This window comes from Toxorhynchites rutilus, chromosome 2, assembly GCF_029784135.1.
Source record: "Toxorhynchites rutilus septentrionalis strain SRP chromosome 2, ASM2978413v1, whole genome shotgun sequence".
Taxonomy (NCBI): Eukaryota; Metazoa; Arthropoda; class Insecta; order Diptera; family Culicidae; genus Toxorhynchites; species Toxorhynchites rutilus.
The window spans coordinates 37,425,193-37,443,548 of NC_073745.1; the positions used below are offsets into that span (position 1 = coordinate 37,425,193).

At 37.8% G+C, this 18,356-nt stretch overlaps 1 protein-coding gene across 1 annotated transcript in view; it reads left to right on the forward strand.

Annotated features, from left to right (window-relative positions):
- The window catches only part of LOC129769001 (lachesin-like), a 282,345-nt gene extending 265,947 nt beyond the window's left edge, over positions 1 to 16,398 (forward strand). The window contains exons 6-8 of the mRNA XM_055770992.1: positions 13,767 to 13,913; positions 13,990 to 14,464; positions 14,556 to 16,398. Of these exons, the coding sequence (XP_055626967.1) occupies positions 13,767 to 13,913; positions 13,990 to 14,464; positions 14,556 to 14,746 (813 nt within the window). The 3' untranslated portion in view covers positions 14,747 to 16,398. The remainder of the gene's footprint in view (positions 1 to 13,766; positions 13,914 to 13,989; positions 14,465 to 14,555) is intronic.
- The last annotated feature ends 1,958 nt before the right edge of the window (positions 16,399 to 18,356 follow it).

Here is an 18,356-nt window from a genome sequence, read left to right on the forward strand (position 1 = left end):
GTTGTGAGAAAGGATGAGCGAACGCATAAATTATGTAGATTGATTTGATGCAACAGATATTTTGTCTATTGGAAATGGAATACAAATAATATCACAATACAAGCAATGTATTATGTATTATACAACTTTCGTGTGAATGTTTCTTTTGTTGAATATTGTGCCTTCAACGTAACGCTCTCGTTTTCGAAGTCCCCCAAATATTCATTTATTCTTTCATTCAGAATTGATTCAGATGCAACTAGATACAAATGATCACTAAATCAACGATAGTCCTACGTCACCCTTGCGGTTATACCACAGATATAACCCACTTCCTGTTTTTTTTCGTCCAAATTTATTCAAATCAAATAAAAAAAATTCATAATCCGAGAACTAATTAAGCAAGTTGAAACAAAATTTTAATATGAAGGTTTCAGGGTTGGGATGTTTCTATGGTGGTTCGTTACACCTATCCCCTCTCTAAGGGCAAGGAGGCTGCCATACAAATGAACTTCTACATAACTCGAGAACTAATCAAGCAAATGGAAACCAAATTTGGGATTTGAGAGTTCTAGGGTACGAGAAATATTTCTATGATGGTATGACAGCTCCTCTGAAATGAAGAGGTGGCCCGTAAAACTAATACACATATTTCAATCAAGCATGACAATTGAAACTTTTCGGAAAACTATGAAGGAAAATTGAAAAATTCGGAAAATTCAATTCGCATATTTTCTATAATTACATTAGTCCATTTTATGTTTGCGCTAACGAAATTGATTTTTGTTCGATAGTGGAAATGGATGTTATTGTGATAAAACGGACTCCTATATCTTCGTCTATCCATATAAATAATAAAAATGGATCACCGAATGTGCAAAAACTCGAGAGTGGAATTGTCCGATTTAGGACTGTCTTTATTCTATCATATTTTCTGTATCAAACATTTATTCCATGTAACGAAGAAACATGTTATTTGCAAGTGGCTGAAAAATCTTGAACGAGAACTGTGTCTGAAAATAATTTGATAACAGTTCGGCTGAAAAGTTTATAAGTTAACACAGTAAAACTATTTTCTTTTTTTTTTGCAAAATTCAATTTTATTATTCAACATAATTGACTTCAAGGGCGATACAGCGATCTTGCAACTTTTCGATACCATTTTTATAGTACTCTTCGGGTTTTCCTCAAAATAGGCCTCAGTTTCGGTAATCACTTCATCATCGGTCTTAAATTTCTTGCCAGCGAGCATTCTCTTCAGGTTTGCGAACAGAAGATAGTCACTGGGGGCCATATCTTAAGAATACGGTGAATGCGGAAGCAATTCGAAGCCCAATTTATGCAATTTTGCCATTTCGCCATTTTTTCATTTTTATCACAATAACAAAAGTTGCTTCACTCTCAATGCTGTAACTCACGAAGTCAACCTTATGAACTTTTCAGCCGAACTGTTATTATAATGACGAGGGTTGCAACATAATTATGCATCTGGAGGTTCTAGGGTGCAATCAATGTTTTTATGGTGGTTGGATATTCCACCCCCTCTCTACGGTTAATAGACACTCCTCCCCCTCTCTAAAGGGAAGATAGAGAGGAGTTTTTGTCTGAAAATAATCTGTTATATAATGATGAGTTTTGGTAGAAGTACTAGAAATTTTTTTAGCAAGAGATAAATTCAACGGGATCGATTAGAAGATCAATCAATGAACAGTTCTGCGAATGGACTCATGAACTTGCGCTTATTAAGAAAACGTGAATGTTTGAAGGTATTGATAACAAAAAACAAATTTCGAGCGGGACGAAGTTTGCCCGGTCAGCTAGTGAATTATAATTATATACACAAGAATATAGAGAATATTCTTAGAACAACAGCTCTCGATATATAACAAAACTTTATATCATTGAAAACAGACAGCATACTTATAAAAGATAATAACTCAGGAGCGATCCTAAAGTCTTTAGGCAGATATACATATACAATCTATTTGAACATGAACTCTAAAAAATCAAATCAATCCGTTTACTGTTTTTGCTGCATGCTAATTTTCATGATTTGCATACCAATCGGAATTCTCTGCTGCTGATACTATTCACGAATCAGCTAGCATCCAGCCGGTGGCGGCAACAAGAGCGTCCAAATGGCATTTCTCATTTCTAGTCCACCGTTTACCATTCAGGAGGAGTTAAATCATTAGTTCTTGTCAGAACTATTTTTAACAATAGAGTTTTCCGCAGTGGACTTGTCAACTCAAGCTTCCAGATGCACGTTTTCCCCGAACCGTGGCTTCCGCTCTCGTGCTATCGATCCACCACATACAGTAATGCAATTTTGTTCATCGATTTTCGTGCTGTCTGGTGAAGAGTGCTTCTGTATTTTTGCATCACATTGTCACGTTGTTTTTATCTTGCGTCGCCGAAGGGAGATTGAGGGAACTGAGGAATACAGAATAATGGTACTGGTGGAACAAAATATGATCGACTCATTCACGCGACTCTCTCCAATTTTGCTTCAAAATCAGAATTTATATTATCTAATGCCTATTTTTTATTACGACGGATTTTTATGGGGGCGTATACAAAATCATATTCTTATATTAAAAAAAAATCGTAGATCGAAATCAAAATGTCTGATAACAATGTTATGTGGAGAAAAGGAGAAATGTCAAAAAAAAATTATACGAGGTCTGTTCAAAAAGTATCGTGACTTTCGAATTTACGCGGGTTACGTATATTCGATTCTAGATTTTTTTTGTGACATGTTGGTATTCATGTCTCTCACTTATGCAGACAAGTACAGCTATTCTGAATGTTCAGTTAATTTTTGACAACTGCTTTTCTTGCACGTGTCGAAGAATCTGTATCAAATTTTGTGTGAAAAACAAAATTAAGTACGTACAGTTCTTGTAGATAGAGTGGTCCGAGAGTTCGGGTTGAGCGTCGCTGCGGGCTAGACGTGTTCGTTTGTGTTCCGTCTTTTTTTCCTAGAAAATGACGGTATTTATTTGGTGTTTCGGTTGAAATGTGTTAATTTCAAGTGGAAATGTGTTTCCTGTTTGGATACTCCGAAATCCAGTGCAATTTGCTCCAATTTCGAGGATCATATTTAAAAAAATTTGCCAGTCTCAATGATTTGTTCGATGAAGGAACTCTATTTTAGAATACATATGTCAGTGTAGTCGCGACCGTTGATCGTTCGGTTCCATGTAACGACATGTTCCATTTCAATCGCATGTAGATCGTGTATGTGCGTGTATGTGCGTGTGTGTGGAATGTGGGCAATAACAGAAAATAATGTTTGTTTGTATAATTGAAAAGTGTTCATACAGTGAAGGCATAATGTATTTGTGGCCTTTCTGACATACGTTAATTTTTTGTTTTACGGCTTGGAAGAGTTAGCTCGGTTTTGTGACGTGTGTTTTCCTCTCCAACGTGTTCATGATAAAAAAGAGAGAGGAGAGGAGTGAAAAGATGAACCTTTAACCTTTAATGTGAGCGTGAATGACGTTGTATGTTTTGCGTAGTTAAATTATCACACCGCTACATTTTATAACAGATATCGAATCGTGTCATGTGCTTGCAGCAGTGTATCGATTTAGTGGAAAGTTTGTATTGCTCTGCCGTATAAAGATGCAGAAAATTAGATCACGTCAACATTCATTATCTATGTATCATTTATTGGGAGTGTTCAGATTTAATTGGTCTTTGTCAGATTAGCGGACTTGAAAGTAGTTTTGAATTGTTAAAGTTCAAGTGACAATTTTAATTTAATTTTGCTTAATCACTCAGAAAACGTATTATTGAACTACATTCAACCTTTTTCATATGGTTGTACAGATGTCATTGTCGCTTTCCAAACTAATAATACAAGGCTCAATGTCGTCAGCGCGAATAATTTATTCATCTAATGATTTGCTCCTGATTGTGGGTGAAGCGGAAATGGCGGAGTGTTTTGAGTGTAATGGACACGCAAGTTAAAATTGTTAATGTTTTTGCGGGTGTTGCGAGAGTGATAAGTTTTCGGCGGAAATACTAAAGAGGGTCATTGAATAATGGTCCAGGACTACTTAGGACTTTTGTGTAGTTGAATAGCATCATGGGATAGTTTTCATAAAGATTTCAGAAATTCAGGGCTGCTTTTTGTTTATCTTGTTCAGGAATATTTCACTCTGCCATTGTGATGAAATAAAATGGTACAGTTCCGTAATCTTGAAGGTTAGTTGCTTATGTTGCTCAATTATACTAGCAATTATTAGTTTCATGATTCCATACTTTGAATTACTAGATACAAATATTGATACAAGTAGCAGTGTGTGTAGGGCAGTTTCTTGAGTGTGTGTCGACTAGTTCCATAAAAAGATAGTGCGTGTAATGGAGAGGCGCACCCAAGTTCGATTTTCGCAGTTTCGTTTGTGTTTGTGTATTCAACGCAATAATGGTATCACCATAGCTGAGCAAAATTTTGATTGTTTTCATCATTCATTATCTTTTTTGTTTTTCTCGGTTACCTTCTCAGGTTTCTCAAGGATAACGCGGGGAGTAATTTTGATGAAAAGTACGTGTGATAAATAATAGAATATATAGATTTATCTCGGTTACCTCCTTAGGTTTCCCAAATATAACACTCCGTCATCCCAATTAGATTTACAAACAAAGTAACGATATGATATATTTGACGATAAATATTAGAATATATAGATTTCTCTCGGTTACCTTTTTAGGTTTCCCAAAGATAACTCTCCACCATCGCAAATTTCAATAGAAAAAATACATGCGATAAATAATAGAATACATAGTCGGTCCAATTCATTTTACAGGTTTTCCTTCTCAGGATACCTAAAGATAGTTTCTGCCGCTTCTGTCGTAACACAAGATTCTACGGTTTTGTTTTTGTTCGTGGAGTGGTCAATAGTTTGCATTCACATAATCACATCACTTACCTCAGTGAATCCTGATTCTTACCTCTTCCACTAACAACTATCCCTCCCATGATAAACGCTAGGAAACCACGCTATAGAGGTGACCCTTCTGGCCTTCGGGCGGCGAATATCATACTAACATTCCTTCCCTTCCCGGCGTCGTTATTGTGCATTTAAAGCTCGAATCACCGAGAATTGCACAACGAGAATGATTTGCTAGTCCCAAGCGTCATTCTGTGTGTTCTTTGTGCAATCTGGTTGGTTCAGGTCAATCACAGAGAGTAACTACGAAGTGTACAGTCTACCCAAGCTCAAGCTTAAGCTCAAGTTCTTGTAGATAGAGTGGTCCACTCTATCCCATTCCATTAAGCATTTCCATAGCCATAGCCGATTTTGCTTCAGCAATATGAAGGGATTTCTCTAGAGATGCGCAAAAGGCAAAGTAGAAGAAGAACCAAAACACGTGTAAGTAAGGCAGTTGTCGCAAATTAACTGATCATTCAAAATAGCCGTACTTGTCAGCATAAGTGAGAGACATGAGTACCAACATTATGTCACAAAAAATCTAGGATCGAATATAACCCGCGTAAATTGGAAAGTCGCAATACTTTTTGAATAGACCTCATATATTGTAAAAATCATGTTTGTGAATATCGCACCCGAATTAAAGATTTATATTTCGAAGCAAATATAAACATCGTATTTTAAGAAGGTGGAAAATGATTTAAATTTTTTTCTTGTTGATGTTAGTTTCTTCTTCGTATTTAATTAGTATTTTATTTACGACATGAATTGGATGGATATTACAAAACACCGCGGCGATAATGATTGCGCAGGGATGATGGCAATTCTTATCGAAGCAAAAGCTTATAATTTCTCGGAAAATCTCTAAATGTAGGAAAGAACAGGTTTATCTTCAGAGATTCCTGATAGATTACAAATCGCGATAAGTTTATCGGTGTCGTGAAGTCAGAATGTAACATCGAATCGATAGCCAAACAACCCATTCCCATCCCAAGTTTGCACGAACACCCAAACACGACACAACACCCATATGTGGCGCATCTCATCTTTCCATTTTCTTCCCTACCACAATTTATCTTCCCTAATGAATTATTAGACCATAATCCTTCATAATACACTTTCAGCCACTCTCACCAGAATAATGTTCTCATATATCAACGTAAATCGAATTGAAAGTGTAAATACCGCCTTAACCGTATCCCTTTTGGGTATCCCTTTCGCCTAATCCCTAGACTGTCTGCCAGACTGTTGCTAATGTGCTATCTCATCCCACTCACCCAACGCACCGTCGTCTGAAGACCAGACCGGCTGAGCCAGTGCCGGAAAAAAATTCCTCTCCCCAGAATGTCTCCTCTCCGGTCTTTGTCGACATATTGCGACATACGAGTCATTTTGTACAATGAGAGCATGGAGCACAAGCAGCATTGTTTTAACTTATCCAACCTCCCACACAGCGCATCAATAGCGGCTGCTGATGCTGTGGATGGCTGTGTTCTATATGCCGAGTCTGACTTTCTAACAATTCAATATTCCAACCAAGTGGAAATTGATATTTCCATTTGGTTGATTGTGAACTATTTATACATTCGAGCGCGTCGGCGTCGCCACATGCCAGCATTCAGATCGCGTTGGGTTTACCATAAACCACGGAGGTGGAGAAAACCCTCCCCCGTGTTTGTTTCAACTTTGATTCAACAAAGACTCGGAGTAGAAAAGCGGATAAATTATTTTTCCATTCAGTTCCCCGCTAATACACTTATAGTCTCTTACCCAACATGTCCGCTATTTTCACGTCCGCCGGGTTCCCACAATCCCGCCGCACATGTCATAGCACAGTACGTGACTTGTAGCGAACGGAGCCACAGAAAATGAAACACAACAAGAGGGGATGCCACTGGAATCTTTAACTGCTTAGCTGCTGCCTAGCTACCCAGCCAGCATTCATTCGGGGGAGGAAAAAATGATGGAAATCTGGAATCTCAGCAAAGGGCCATAACGGATGAGTTCAAATCCGGACCAGACGCTGCTGTCGCGTTGTTCAGTATGTGACGATTATGACGTTTGTCGCTGGTGCTTTAAGTCGTGAGCGAAGGAGGGATACGGTAATTTGCATATGAATTGTGTCAACCGTGAGGGGAGTGGGAGCGGGTGAGCTCTTCATTAGGAAACTTTTCGTACTTCCGACGGACGTGACACGGCGGAGAGGTAATTTTAATTCTACTAAATTAATCCTAAAGCAAAGAGCTCCCCGTTTTTTTTGCTGTTGCTGTTAATCGTTTTACGAGATGAATAATGCTCAACTTAAGTGAATGAATAGGGTCGCCCCGGCTTCTGCTGCTGTCGGCGCGTTTTCGTAATTAAGGTGAGTTATGGGTGAGCCTCGAAGACAACAACACTTGGCTTGAGATGGATTCGTATACCCGGTGCCGGGGGTGAATTAGCGAATTCATTCCATAGGGTGCCGCTTTGATTTTAAACATTTCCATTTTGATAGTAAGAAGAAGCTAACTACATCATTGAATTAGATTATAATTGTATTCTTTTCTTTCTCGTTCATGTGATTTGATTTGAGAAACGCTTCATGAGTTGGATACAGTTTGCCGGACATAATTTACATTCTTGTTGAATTTTTTCATTCACAATGCACAAAAAATACTTGCAAGAATTCTGAGACATGTACACTCCGTCTAACTTCTATTAGACCAGGGTATGATCTTGCTGCTTTGTGTCATTGTGAACAAACAATGCTTTAATTTATATTCTAGTGTGTAGGTATTGTTGACTACCATACACTGCATGATATTCATATGTGTGTGTGCAAGCGCTGAGCGTAAACGAATGTTTTCGTATTTACAACTGTCAAGTTTCTATAAGACCTGTTACATTTTCTGTTGTTTTAGTTGTTTTGATCAATTGAGTCGATGCATCTTCAAATCGATGCATTTCACCAAGAAAATGTTGGTATCAGAGAAATTTTTCGTCGGGTTGGACGATCCCATCAAGTAGTGCTCAATTATTTGGCGAATCCTCAAGGCTAATGTAAGAAGGAGAGAGCTCCACGTAAATCGAAGCTCTCTGACCGGGATAAGCAGGAAATAGTTAGAACAATTTCGAATACCTCAAAATCCAATGTGCAAATAAAGAAATATTTTAACTACTCAACTGCTCGGGAGACAATTCGACAAATTTTGGTAAAAAATCCTCACATAAAGAGGGCTTAAAAGGTTAAAACTCCTCATCTTACACCATCTCACATCGGAAGACGTCTGAGTTTTGCCAAAGTTCACATGAACTGACAGTAGGACATGGTATGTTGTGACAAAAAATGATTCCAAAAGAATATATTTTGCTATTTACCATAACGAAGAGTTCTTCAATGTATAGGTTATCTTCACTGATGACAAAAGTTCAATTTGGATTGTCCTCATGGTTTCAACAGGTACTGACGTGATTTACGGAAGAAGGTACAGTAATTTTCAACCAGGAATTTTGGTGGAGGCTCGTGCATGGTTTGGGCCGGATTCTGTGCAATCAAGCTCAAGCTCAAGCCAGCTTTCACATCATTCAAGGATTACACACATGTTCTGGAATCCTCTTTCGTACCGTTTTTGCGTGGATATCGTCACAGAAAATTCACATTTCAGCAAAACAATGCTACTATTCATACCAGCAAGTAAACTAGGCAATGGACTAAAGACCAAAAACCTAATTTTTTGGACTGGCCGGCTCGCTCTCCAGACTTAAATCCTGTTCAAAATCTTAGGGGGATCGTTGTACACAGAATCTACACTGAGGGAAAATACCATTGAAGAACTCAAGGTCGCAATTTCGGGAAAATGGAAAAATTATCGAGGAATCCGTTCAGCAGAATTTGGTAAAAAGTATTCCAACACGAATGTTCAAGGTTATTAGTCGAAATGGCAAGTTTACCATTTATTGACATGTAAATCAGTCGATCGTTTTGAATTTTTCATTGATAATACTTATGAATTTTGAACTGGTCTTATAGAAACTGGACAACTGAAATTATCATATTTACGCACAATAAATAAACAAACAACTCTTTTGAACGAAATTGACGTTGACGTTGAAATGCTTTATTCTAAGCATTCAACGATTTATGAATGTATCTTGTTGTAATTCTAACTGTTTGTGTTGCAACGAAATAGAATCAGGATGGTCTTATAGAGGTTGGACAGAGTGTATAATGTAATTGTACTCTTTGACGTATACAAATCGTATTACGTTCAGTTTGAATGTCATCAATATATGCATAGTAAACCTTATGAAGATGAATCCCTCGTGAATTTTCAATGGTCTTTATATGAACAATACATTGAGTTTCAATTTCTGAAGACGAGAAATATGTATAACTGCAAAAACGGTGTTGTACTGATCAATTTTATTTTGTTTTGACGTAGGATTACGCCTTTCGGGAACATATTGGGGTACAAATTGAAAATCGAAAATCGAGCACATCGTGAAAATTGTCCAATTTCAAACGTGTATTGCTCAGTCATTTCATGATGGATTAATGACATTTTTGCGCCAATCGATTTCGACACTCCATAACAATTTTTTATATTGAGTAAAATAGTATATATCATGAAACTAACTATGGAACAATTGAAAAATCTCAACCATTATCCTAACGGAAATACCTACTTCTGATTGGTCGAAATTGACAACACATGTGACAGATCCCTAACAGAGACATCAAAACCAAGATACTTGGGGGAAATCGGCATTGCGAATACATGAAAGTAGGGGGAGCTTTTGTTCCTACCGCAATGTGTTCCCTAACAGAGACATCAAAACCAAGGGGCAAATCGGCATTGAAAATATATGCAAGTCGGGAGCATTTTTATATTTGCAAGTAAGGCGAGTGATACGATTTATTCTAGCAAATAAATTTTAAATTTAGAGCTTTAATGTTGGTAGCATCGTGAAATTTCATATCAATGAACGATCGTGTATTGTGAAAAATTTGGCACGTGTGTAAGTGTAAAATTGTATATGGTGGCAGTTGTGTTAGAAATGACTTGATAAATTAAATGATTCATTTCAATTTTCATAAATAAGAACCCAGGTGTGTTCCCGCTCGAGAACGGGTCGTTCGGTTCAAGCTGTCTGTATTGTTGTGCTCTTTCCACCCAAGGAATGTTCATACGGTGAGAAAAATTGGAAAAGTGAAGAAATATTCGAAAAACTGATTTCTCAAATGCTCTACATATAGTATTAGGTGTTGTTAGTCCAATTAAAATTCGCATTGGGTTGAATAAACATTCAGAAAGTAAAATTTATAAAAGAAAATTACCTTTTCCATTTCAAATATGTTTTCTCTATATTAAAGTAACATGTTTTTACTGATGAGAAAAATTGATAATTGTGTTCGGTATTGGTAATTATCTTGTATTACAGTGGTGAGTTTTTTTTTCTTTATTTCATCCATACATAACACAGAAGGCATATCGTCTAGGGTCACAGAGGGCGGTTTTCATCATATCTCATTCCACTTCGGCATCTTCTATCTGATACGCATCATCCAACGACTGTTTACCATACTACTGTCATCAGGGCCACCAAATAATTATCAAAGAGTTTAACGATGTAATTTTTCAAACATATCCAAAATCAGCATGCAACAGATAGCCTAACGGAATCCTACGTCAACTATGCGGTCGTGTCTCGGACGCAACCCTCCTGTGGCTTTTTGAATAAAATGTCGTGATGCGCTAGAAAGAAAAAAATCTAGAGAAGCTTACCGTGAAAGTACGGTTCTGTCAGAATCCGGATTTTACAGCAACTCAATTCATAAATGTTTTGCTCTCATTTTGCCATCAATTTATATTTTTAGTGCCACAAGTTACGATACGATCCGTTCAGTTGAAAATGTATTGTCCTAGAAAGGGGATCGGAGGATCAAATGTAACTCTAAAAGGTGAATTCTCCGGTAAAAACATCATTAAACACAAACTCTATCCTTTCTTAAGAGCGCTTTTGGTAGCTTCTCTTTATTCAATTTTTTATCTTCAAAACGTCACTTTTTCTCTCCAAACTCTACGGGTTCTTGCTTGATTGTTGACAATGTTTAACTTCCTTTGCTTTACTAGAAACCCAGAATCTCTTGTTTCCGGTTGTAAATAAATAATCAGCTTCAGGGTGGGATATCTATTTAGTTCATTCACCTCTAGTATCTGAAATGTCGATTTTCCAGACTCCCCCAGTTTAATAGAACAGTAGAACCCCGATTATTCGCGGAATAGTCTGGCTAGCTCATCACGAATAACGAAAATCGCAGATAACGCAATAAAGGACTAAAAATTAGTTCAAAATACGAAAGAAAAACAGGAAGTGGGTTATATCCGTGGTATAACCGCAAGGTTGACGTAGAACTATCGTTGATTTAGTGATCATTTGTTTGGAGTTGAATCTTAATCCATTCTGAATTAATGAACAAATTAATATTTGGGGGACTTTGGGGGAAAACGAGAATGTTACGTTGGAGGCACAAGGTTTTATGCATATAATAATCGATACGAAGATATTCGACTGATGGGGAAGAATAATCTTCAGAAGCTTTCCTGCTATTGCACTTGATTGAAAAATAACGAAACAAAATGTATTTGGTCGCATTATTATATGAATAGAAAACATTAAAATAAACGCTTTCGCTTGAATGTAATTTTCAATACCAAGGGGAACCTGTAGATTATTTTTCAGCAACGATCACTTCCTTCCGGATTCTTCTCGATAACCAACAAACGAAAAGAGTTACGCGGGTGTATGTGTGTGTGGCGGCTGCTCCGATGCCTCAAGCGAAACCGCTTTTCGATGCTGATACTCTCTTGGTTGCCTTCTCTTCTCCTCCTGATAGATCGGCTTTTCTGCGCTCCCTCACAGTTCGAAACAAACCGAATGCGTCTCAGGTCAGGTCAGATCAGGTAATCAATCACATGATCCCTCACCGTCCAGCTTGTCCAGCTCGTCCAGCAACGATGTTGTCCAGTCGATGTCCTCGCGAAAAATGAATGCGTTTCACCACCAGCATATCGCTTAAGTATGTTTTTTGTCCGTGATTGAATCGAGAAAAGGTGTGGTTTACGTCGGCAATTTGGAAGGCAAACTAGAGGCGAATGAACTCTCTGAGTTTGAAACTTTCGGCGACTGAGCAATAATCGATTGAAAATTATATGATTTTCGTGGTGCGAAACATTTTCCGTTGCGCGTACATCCAATATTGGATACGAAAATATCCTACTGACGGGGAAGAATAATCTTCAGAAGCTTTCCTGCTTATTAATTGCACTTGATTGAAAAATCACAAAATCAAATGTATTCGATCACAGCAGTATTATATGGATAGAAAACATTAAAATAAACTCTTTCGTTTGAATGTATTTTTCAATTTCAAGGAGAACTGGCAGATTATTTTTCAGCAACGATTACGTTTCTCTGGAATGTTCTCGATACTGGATAGCAACCAAATTAAAACAAAAATCCGCGATTTCCGAGCGGCGCTCGCTTATATACCGATTGGTGATTTCAATAGCCTGTTTCGAAAGCAATTTTAAGGCTATTGAAACAGGTTTTTGGACCAAAAAGTAACAAGTATAGAACGCGTAGACATTTTATCTTTCGAATGAAGTGTTTATCATACCATTTCGTTCAGTTGTTTAGGAGCTATTAACGCTCAAAATCTCGATCTCCAGCGTAACGCTTTCGTTTTCGAAACTCTGATTTTACACCCCGGTATAGAAATGAAAGACGTAGTTCTACGTCAAAAAGATATTCCAGCATGAAAATTATGTTTTATCAATACAGAGATCATTCAATTATCCATCTACAAGATCGTGTACACCATTGATCAGATAATGTGAAACCATGACCAGAGCAAATGTGCATGAAACTATCACTCACTGACAATTTCCGGGAAGGCCTATAGATTTACTATGGAACTCGCTGTCGCGCATAATCCGCGACGCGGTTCATCCGCTCACGTTTTAGGGAACCATATTCCGGTCTGCACAACGACAAGCGAGTACAAATGTACTCAACACCAAAAATACCCTCGACTTGCATGTATTTGCAAAGCGGATTCCTCCAGGTACATTAATTTTGAAGTCCGTGTTAGGGATACACAGCTCGGTAGGAACAAAAATACCCCTGACTTGCATGTATATTTGCAGAGCGGATTTCCACAGATACATCGATTTTGAAGTCTGTGTTGGGGAAACCGTAAATCGGGCCAATCGAAACTTGGCTGCGAGGGCGTTTAAATAACGCTTGACATTTTACAGTTATTCAATTGTTAATTTCATAAAAAATTATGTTTTATTAATTGTGATAGACGCGTAATAATATCTCCTATCAATTGATGCGAACATCTTTTCGATCTGTTAAGACAATGTTCGAGTTAGTATTCGAGATACGGGTAGGGTTAGCACACAAATCGGCAGAACAAATGTATGGGGAAAAAAGGAAGTTCTTTTAGTTTCCATGAATTTAAACCGTTTAGAGATTAGCGAATTGTAATGTATAGCATATCCAACAAATCTTAGAGAATCTCCGATTCGATTGGTATGCAAATCATGAGAATTCGTTCACAGTGAAAATAGTTATTAACGTTAATTTTATTTCATATAACAATGTGACCTCTTTTCTGATTTGGCACCCTCCCTGAAAGACGTAGTTCTACGTCAAAAAAATATGATGCTCCGATGTATGTTAATGTATGATCTCCATGAGCGGCATCGATCTTTGGGTTAGGCAGTTTGGGCTTATTAACAAAATAGATTGAAATTGAAATGTGTTACCACAACAAATCGTACTTTTCATCGTTCACAGGTCCGTGGCAACAAGCACAGTTTGATCATTCGGAATGTAACATACATGGATCTCGGTAACTACACCTGCCAGGCTTCGAACGCTTGGGGAAAAGATCGCGGATCTCTGTCCCTTAGTGGCCTACCAACGATTTGCTACTTCGACTCGGTATGTGCGCTTATCCCTTTCGGAATATTAGACTCTAACAAAAAATTATATTTGTTACTTTATCGGATCCCCTCAGCCCACTTTGAGCAGCTATCGCGACCAGTACAACATCTCCTGGACCGTCCAGAGCTACTCGCCCATCCGGGAGTACCGTCTGTTCTACCGTATGCATTCTCCCTCGAAGTCCCATCTGTTGCACACCGGTAGCCACGACAAGCAACTGGACAACCACATATTCTCCCATGGAACCATCTACGCCAGCAATCCGTACAGCAGCGGTAGTGGAAGCGGCAGCACCAGTGGCAACCATCTTGGGGGCGAGCAGTGGGAGAATGTGGTGATCCCGGAGATGCTCGCCGACTACAACAACATCCACGGTGGACACTACTACAACTCGCCGTACAGCTTTCAGACCGGAATTCGACACCGAATGAGCTTCCAGATGAAGAAATTGCAGCCGGGCAGCAACTACGAGGCACGGGTCCAGGCACGGAACGATCACGGCTGGAACCGGCTGTCGAGCATATTCCACTTCTCCACCCGGTCGGAAGGTGAGTGCGGTTGGGTTTGGGTTTTTTTTTAACTGGGGGTGAAAAACGAACAGAGGTCACATGGTATCCCTTCGCGCTTCTATTTTCGCAGACATGGAATTGGAGCCGTCCGCCCAGCCGGCCGTGCATGGTGCAGGTCTGCTAGACAAGGGCCTGCTGAGCAGCAGTGACGCCGTTACGTCCTATTCCCATAAGCTATCGGGCCGTGGTCTGTTGGCAATGGTGCTGCTGGTCACCGTGGCGGTGGCCTCCCAACTGCCGCTCGTCGTCTTATCGGCATGATTTGCATCCTTTTTCTTTTCTTTTCATTCCAATTAATCCACTAATCACTGGACGAGATAGGTGGGCAGCTAATTATAGCTCGGAGTGAGGACCAGACACTGTCCAACCGATATAAATCGAACCAGAGTAACAGCAGAAGTAGCAGGGTCGAAGGTTAGAAATTTTGTTTTCTAATTATTGATTTCTTGACATCTTCGCCAAAGATTCCTTTTAGTTTTAGAATTTAGAGTTTCCGACAAAAAAAAAGACGGGGCAAATATTTCCGTTCAGTAGCCATGTTTTGTACCAAAGAAATAGAAACGATGATGAAACAAGAGACTTCGTGAATGGAAAAGACAGATCAGAGTTGAACGAAAAACGTTGACTCGAGAAAATGAATAGTGCTAGGAGAGAGTAACAGAAGAAGAAAAAAAAAACAAACAGAAATGCATATTTATTGGGTAGGAGAAGGTAAAGGTAAAATTATTTTTCAAATTGTAAAAAACAATTTAGAGTGTAACAAGCGAATGTGAGTAGTGTTAGCGTGTAAAAAAAACCAGAAAGCAGCCAGATACGGTGATTAGAACTTAGTGATGAACGAAGGGTAGATTTATGTTCCATTTGATTTCATCTGCACAAAACTATCACACTATTATACATTCCGAGTGAAGACAGGTCCGTTGTAGAGGCAAACAAATCTCTTTCTATTCAGCTTCTTCATATAGATCGTGCCGTCAGAGGGATTTTATTGTTTAACAAAAACAAAAAAAAAGGTAAATGTATGTTAAGTATTGAAATTTTATAGTTGATTAAGGTGAGAAGTAAACAAAAACAAATAAAAAAGCATCAACACAAAAGAAACTTAAGAATAGGCCTTTCTAAATACAATTGCACATCACAAGCTGGCCGAGAGAATATCGAATATTCGCTCACTGATAAAAAAGGGAAAGCGCTTGATGAAGTGTGCAAGCAAATTTTAAACTTAAACCGAAAACAACCATTTTACCGCCGATTTACCGCAAAGCTAAATTTTTACTGTAAATAAACATTTCATCATAGCGAGAGAGAATCAATTTCTGAAACACAAAACGTCGTCAAATACAATGCCAAACACCTCGAGAGAAAAAAAATGTACTCAAATCCATAAAAAAAAAACAATGAGCACTCGCGCACGCATACCGTCTGATTTGTTTTACCATGAGTTTGTTTTTGTGGGACCATAATAAACTAAAATAATAATCAATTTAATGATAAACCGATGTGAAAAATCTGTAAAACCAATCGCTTTCTGTCCACGGCGGGATAATTTTATGGATCGTGAACGCTTGTATGTCAATGGAAGAACAAAAGCCACACACAGACAAAAAAAAGGACCGTTAAAACAAAATTGCACAACGATTTTTTCTCTCTCTGCGGAAGTCACCCACTCATAAACTCGTGAACAACAATTGTAAAACATAAAAATAAAAACACGATATCTGATTTTCCAATGAGCTAAAAGTATGTCAACAACACAAACACACAGATACACAGACAAACAAACACAAATCCGCGCTGTTTTATACTTTTTCATTCCATATCAGCAGAGGGGAGAGATAAAAATACTTCAGCCAAAGCATAATGGAGTAATAAACGATACAAAAATATGATATTTGAAATAAAAAAAAAAACAACACAATCATTGTAGCGATCGATTCGGATATTTACGAGATTCGATTCGAATCTCGCTGTGGTGCAAGCGGGGGAGAAAAACCATCACACACACACACAAAAAAAACAGTAAACCTCTTTCAACGGAATGAAAACAGGAATAAATTGATTTTTTATTGCGTGCAATCTTCGACTTTTCGCGACACGATGTTCCAACCAATGTCCGCAACCACCCATTCCGCATCGCAGCGGATTCAATTTCGCTGCAGTGCGAACATTTTTTCAGTTTTTTTATGAAAATGTTACCGAGCTGAAGTAGGTCGTCAACCGAGCAAACAAAAAAAAATATATGGGAATGTGAAACGATAAAAAAACCCAACCCAACAATACCTGTAAATATGAGAATTATCACATATTTTTTCCATTATCTGACATACACTCACACACACATCACACACGCGCGGATAGGCAAAATATCCGATCAAACTTGATGCTTGAAGCCGAACAAAACAGAAGACGGCAGCGCGTCTCTAACAAGATTACCAAGGTTTTAGGGGGAGAAACAAATTAATGAATGTTGTGCGGTACGGAAGCACACAGAGGATTATGAGAATTCATCAGAAGAAAAAAACAAACCAAAACTATAGCTATCTTAAGCCTGTATGAGAAGAAAAAAAATATTGTAAATTATATATTAAAGAGAATGATTAATAAAAAAAATAAGAAATACAATCCAAACTCTCGGTGTTTCATTAATACACATTTTTCTAATCATTTTCATCTCCATTAGTCTGTCACCCTTCAATTATAGCAGGGGTTCTCAAACTCTTTTGGGCAAGAAATCCCTATTCCAGAATTAAGCCAAATTAAGCCAAACCCATAGCCAAATTTCTTTGGAAATCCTATCTTTGGTTTTTTTTTATTTATTACTGAATAATTATCAATTTGAAAACATTGCATTGCATTGGTTGAATGAATAAACTCGACATTATTTTTTCACGCAAAAGGTCACGAGTTCAATTCACACTCCCGACATTCTTCCAAAAAATGGAAGTCAGCCAACAGTGCTGAAAGTCACTATAAAACAGAAAAAAAATATTTTCTCATCATATTCAACAAAATAAATAGAGATAACATTTAGTAAATATCAAGTGTAATAAATAATTATTAAGACAAATTAGTCACAAACTAGAAGAACATTCAAATCGCAAATCAATCTATCAAATTTACATATATGTTCATTCATATTCATTCTGTTCTATCTGAGTTTTTTTAATAGTTCGAATCAGGAGACTTCATTCACATTTATTCATTGCCATTGAATTGTCCAGAATGTTGTGACTGTTCATTTTCCATATCCCGATAAAAGTGTGTTCTCATTGAGACAGTGCCTTGCTTATTTAGTTATTTCTGGAATAACTCCGAAATGGCATCGCAAATCGGTGGTACAAGCGGAAATGTCAACAAAAGAGCAAGATCTGCACGCACATTTACAAAAATTGCTAAGGATTACCTAGGCTTGAACGGCGAGGAAGCATTCAGCAAAATCGAACCGACTAGCGAACTTCGTCAATTTCAATTTTACAATCCGGTCGTGTCTTGAAAACCATTTTCTATTTATTTTTTTTTTTTTGTTTGATTACGCGATCTTGCACCTCTGGTTTTTTTAACCTGATTTTTAAAACTGTCTAGTTTTCATCATAGAACTAAATAAACCTTTACAGTTTGACTCATATTCCGAACAGACTCAAATTCCGAACACTTCATTTTAAACACTAAATTTACTGATAATCAATGTTATAAATAATTGAATAATGAAAACCCCGATATTCTTAGGATATACCCTTCCGTATAACAACATTCATAAGTATCAAAGCAACATTGATGCTCGGTAAATTTAGTTTTTGAAATTAAGTGTTAGACATTGGAGTCAAAACAGCACATTTTTACTTCGGAATTGGAGTCTTTTGAAGCATTTCCG